This window comes from Morone saxatilis, unplaced genomic scaffold, assembly GCF_004916995.1.
Source record: "Morone saxatilis isolate NCDOM2014 unplaced genomic scaffold, NCSU_SB_2.0 Contig24, whole genome shotgun sequence".
NCBI lineage: Eukaryota > Metazoa > Chordata > Actinopteri > Moronidae > Morone > Morone saxatilis.
In genome coordinates, this window is record NW_023339807.1 from 23,862,485 (window position 1) to 23,867,669 (window position 5,185).

Sequence of the window (5,185 nt, forward strand, 5' to 3'; positions counted from 1 at the left end):
ACTTTAAATGGAGCACCTTATCCAGGGCCTGAAAATAGTCCCTAACACATGAGTAATGTACGTTAAAGTCCCCATTTATCTTGTTTTAAAAATGAAATTAAACATTCTTGACCTGTTTTTAAGAAATTGTTATAGGAGATAAGTTTTATCGCTATCATATTAAGAGCAAATGTCTTTCATTTATCACTGGGTGAGCTTAGTTTACTGTGATGTAAATAAGTCTCGTGATTTACAACTGAAACACGTTTAGGTCTAGCTAGCCACGCCCGCGCTAAACTCAGAAACCCCATTAAACAGGCACAAGTTTTACTCTAGAAGTTATAATTTATTTTACACCGGAGGTTGTAATCCAAGCCTTATCATTTTTGAAGCTGTGGTTTGTTGCTCTGTTGAAGTGTAACATGTTATACTGAGAAATGTCTCTTTAATATTGAGTCTTACTGGTATAAACAGGATGGCCAGAGTATTAGAAACACCTCTCAGTGTAATGCAGCTCAGGAGCAGATATATAACGTGATTTAAAGTCAACTCTTCCTCTCTCTTCAACAGAAACCCCCCTCGCAGACGAACCTCCGTCGATATAGTTGGAATCCACTCGAAAAATCCCCCCGAACATGAGGCAGATGTTTTAGAGGTGGGGAGCGCCGCACCCCGACCCGCAGCAGGAACCGTTTCAGGTGTGTTGCTGAGCCCAGCATGGAGAGAGTTTGAGGTGAACTTTCTCCTCAGGTGAGTCCTGAGCTCAGATTCTTCAGAGCCGCGCCTGTTAGTAATATGAGCCATGGACTCTGGGGCACCTGATAGTCCTGTCACCCTGGTCATCAAGGCCCCCAACCAGAAGTTTGAAGACCAGACCATCAACTGCTTCCTCAACTGGACCGTGGAGAGGCTGAAGAGTCACATCTCCAACGTGTACCCCAGCAAGCCGGTGGGTAGCGCTCGTGTTCGAACGGGTTTCTTTATTAAGTTTTGGCTCCATTTAGTGTCTGGGTGGGTTTGAATACTCTGAAACGTGGAGCAGGAGGCATCGCTGACAGGTTACGGTGAGGTTTTAGGTTGAAACAGGTGTATTTATAGGGCCGGCAGACAGTTAACACGTCTTTAAATCTCTTTTTTTAAACCCCCAATAATTTACTGTAATGTGAAGACAGGGTCAAATTCTCACATTTAAGAAGCCAGAACCAACAAATATTCATCATATTTAAATAAAAATGACACAAAATAAACGCAGATTCAGTCGACAGTTCATGAGTGAACTAGTAAAAATAAATAAACATCACTGTGTTATATTATATTAGAGCCACCCTGCTCGCACATTTAATAAAAAATACTCTCATTTTAACAGTATTTCCTTTCTTTACCGCAGACTTCAAACGTCTCTGATCAGTGTAGATGATGTTGCAGACGAGACGCTGCCTCTTCAGGTGTTTTATTTTGTCACGATGGGAAAAAAAAATAAATAAATAACAGGCCGCAGAAGTAGACGTGTAACCATAGCAACAAGCAAGGTGTTAAAATGGGCACTGCCACCAAACGGCTTCGGTAATGTGCACTTTAAACCCGCACCTAATACTTAAACCCTGGATGTGTTAGACAGTATTTTAAAATGTAGACGCAGCCGTCAAACAGACGAGACTTTTCTTAACCTCCACACTGTAACCTGCGCTGTGCATTCACTGCCAGGTTGACAACTTGCAGCTAACCTTGTCCTCCTCCGCTCGCGTTCACCGTCACTTTCCGGCCTCTCACTCGCTCGCTCCTCTCTCCGTCTCACTACACACACACACACACATCATACGTGGTTGTTTATCACAACAAGGACACGAGCTTTGTTTGGGGAATAAAAGGCCGCAGGCAGCAAGACAAAAGAGTGCTGAAAACCAAACCACACAGCCGGGCGAAGACTGGCTGTTCTCTCTGACTGATCAATGGTCTGCAGTGTGAAAATGGGACTCTGGCCTGTGGTATCATCCACAACTTTAGACAATGGAAACCCAAAAATAACTACTCAAATGCGTAATGAACCGAAACGACCTGAGCTGGACTGGAATGATGGGAGGAGACGAGCTTTAATGCACGAAGGTGGGTCAGTGCTGGACTGTTGCAGTGCTCGTTCAGATCAGTTCAGTTCCCCGGTCAGTGAAAGAAAGGAGAGACGGGCTCAAACATTTTCTCTTTCTCCCTGTAAGCAGAAATAAAATGCCTCGCGCGTGTGTGTGTGTGTGTGGAACAATTAGATCATGCTTCAGAAAGCGTAGCACACATAAAATACAACAATGTATTTAAGCTGTCAGAGATAAAAGTGGAGTTTTTGTTATTCCTTCGCTTCAGCGCTCCGTTTTCCATCACGGCCAAACGTCCTTCACAAAATGACCCTAACTGAGGAGAAGCCCTTCGGAGCGCAGAGATTGCGCCGGGCTGTGCTTTTAGTAAGATTTGAAATCCAATCCAGGCCGGCAATCTGATCTAATCCAAAGGTGCCTAATCACTTGACACACATTAAGGATTTGACATCTCATGTTGTAACAATCCACACAACAACAAGGTCTCTCCCCTCTGGCAGCTGGAAACATTAGAGGCTGCTAGAAATAAACCGGTTTGTCGTGACCGAGAGGGAGCTGAGGGTGTGTCCTGAAAACACGTCTGTTGGTGAGGTTCGTGGTTCGCTCATGACCTTCGACACAGCGGTTTAGGGAATCTAATCTCAAAACAAAGTCCGTTTTGTAGCTGTTATAGTGCTTAAAATCACATCACATGGTCTTCCTCAGCTTTCCAGTTGTCACGGGATTGTAATTTGTTCAATTTCTTTTTTTTCTTTTTCTTTTCCGGAGCACTTTTTATTCACGTTGGCTTGAAAGCCGAGGTTAAAAGTAAAATCTTGACCTTGGGAACACAGGTTAATTTTAGCACCGGGGCCCAGATTTGCTCTCGGGCTCTTCGCGGTGTCAGCTTGCAGTTTATATCTGAGGAAGAGCCAGAAGATCTCAGGTCACATTTGATATGTTATATAAAGAGACAGCAGGTAAGGACACCCATATGTGGTTACACTGTAACTGTAAAGATAGATGTTCGATTGTTATTCTGAGAAACGCACTTGCCTGTAGCATGTTTTTGTTCACACTGTGCCCTGCTTCTGTTGTAGCTGTCCAAAGACCAGCGGCTGGTGTACTCAGGACGGCTCCTTCAAGACCACCTACAGCTCAGAGATGTGCTTAGAAAGGTGAGAGCTGCTGTAGTGCTGGTTTCTGTGTGTGTGCGCATTTACGTGCGGTTATTCAGTGTTAGTTCTCGGCGCTCAGTGCTGTGTGCAACATCCCCGACCTGCTGGAAACAATACATGTGTGACTGATGAGAAAAGCGCTTTCATTAGTCATTTATAGTTTCTCAATGTGTTGATAAAATCGGGATGGCTACCTAACTACATGTTCCTTTAGGTTTATTCCAGCTGCTTGTGTTCTGCTGTACTTTACCGTGTAGTGTCCATCCTTATTTAAATGGCTTAAAGAGACGTGTAAAGGATATTGTGCTGCAACTAACTAATGATTACTTTCATTATCGATGAATTTGCATATCATTGTTATCCTTATAATTCCTCACACGTCTTGTTTTGCGGTCCACAACCCAAAGATATTAAGTTAATAGTTATTTCTGACAAAGAAAAGCATCAAACCTGCAAATTGAAGAAGCAAGAAATACTAATTTTTGCTTAAAAAAGAACTACGATTATTCACTTATTAAAATAGTTGCCAATTTAATTACAGAAACCTAATTGTTATGTTTGAATATTTTCCGAATGAAAGTCAAGCAAGCCTGTAATAGACCCTCTATCCTCCTTACGTTCCAGGAGTGGTGTGTGTGTGTGTTTGGCAGGTATTTAGTTGTCCATTCTTTATTCTCGACTTGTTGTTGTGTGTTCGAGCACACACAGGTTGCGTGCGTGTCTGTGTGCGGCTGCTGTGAGGGAACTGAAACAGGCCGCCTGGGGAAACAAAAGCTGATCTGATGTGATTTACCAACAAAGGGTGAGCATTGTGTCTGAATTCTGGCCATGTCCACACTAATCCTCCCCCTCTCTCTCTCTCTCTCTCTCTCTCTTTCTCTTTCTCTTTCTTTCTTTTCTCTTCTCTGTTTCTTGTTTTGTCTCTCCGCTCTGTTGCCTCCTCCTCCTCCTCCTCTTCTTTCTCTTCCTCCCACCTCCTCGGCTCGTGCCCCGACCTCGCCGACCCACAGCAGGATGAGTACCACATGATGCATCTAGTGTGCGCCTCTCATAGCCCCCCAGCCTCGCCCGTGCCTCGGAGCCCCTCCATGGCCGGCTCTCTTGCTTCTGACTCCAGCGTGAGTAGACGGACAAACCACGGCCGCCTCCTGTGGGGATAAAACAATGTGTGTGTGGCAGCACACAGAGAGCAGCTGAACCACAAGGAGCTCCACTTTGTTTGATTTAGTGCTTTATATCAAGTGCTAGCAGCTAAATCCTAAAGGTGACATACTGTAGAGGCAAGATGTTTGCTTGCCAGGCGATTAATGAGAAAATCTTTAATACATAATAAAAAAAAAACATGAACTTGTATGAATGAATTTGTGAATTTGTCTCCATACATGGAAACTTTTCAACTTGTGCAATCACCTCAAGTTGCAGTGCCAACAGCTAATCCGTGTTTGTTTGCTTTCACTTGTGTCTTTCCACTGGCAGCACACTCACAGTCACAGTCACATACTTTGGGTTCAGTCCAAACACGCCCTTTTCTAAAACATTCTGTTTCCTTTGCATTGATTATTCCTGATTGGCGTTCGCGTCTCGTCACGCAGAGTTCCGACAATGCCGGCTCCGCCCCCCCTGCCAACACACCAAATCAGGACAGCCAGCCAGCCTCTTCCTCCTCTTCTGTCCCCGGGAGTTATGACGGCCTGAGGTATCGCGGCGGCTTCCCCCCGTACGACCCTCAGAGCCCCCCTGGTGTCCCTCAGTGGTAAGCAAGTCTCCGACGCACCACAACCATAACTGATACACCACTCACTCACATTTCAATGTTTCCCTCAAAAGAATCTGGCGTCAGCTGTGACCTTCTGAAGTAGAAACACAAAGCTCAGCACATGAGTTAGATCAGCTTGTATATCTTTAATTAATAATAAAAAAGATTTAATTTGAAATATGTTTTTTGTGTCAAACAATGTTTTACTA

General features: G+C 44.3%; 1 protein-coding gene across 3 annotated transcripts in view; it reads left to right on the forward strand.

Moving 5' to 3' along the window:
* The window catches only part of herpud2 (HERPUD family member 2), a 9,124-nt gene that overhangs the window by 675 nt on the left and 3,264 nt on the right, over positions 1-5,185 (forward strand). For 2 of the 3 annotated variants that reach the window (XM_035672277.1, XM_035672278.1), the window contains exons 2-5: positions 550-928; positions 3,143-3,220; positions 4,231-4,338; positions 4,813-4,973. In XM_035672277.1, coding sequence (XP_035528170.1) covers positions 782-928; positions 3,143-3,220; positions 4,231-4,338; positions 4,813-4,973 — 494 coding nt within the window. In that variant the 5' untranslated portion in view covers positions 550-781. The remainder of the gene's footprint in view (positions 1-549; positions 929-3,142; positions 3,221-4,230; positions 4,339-4,812; positions 4,974-5,185) is intronic. The other variant, XM_035672279.1, reaches the window with a different exon arrangement.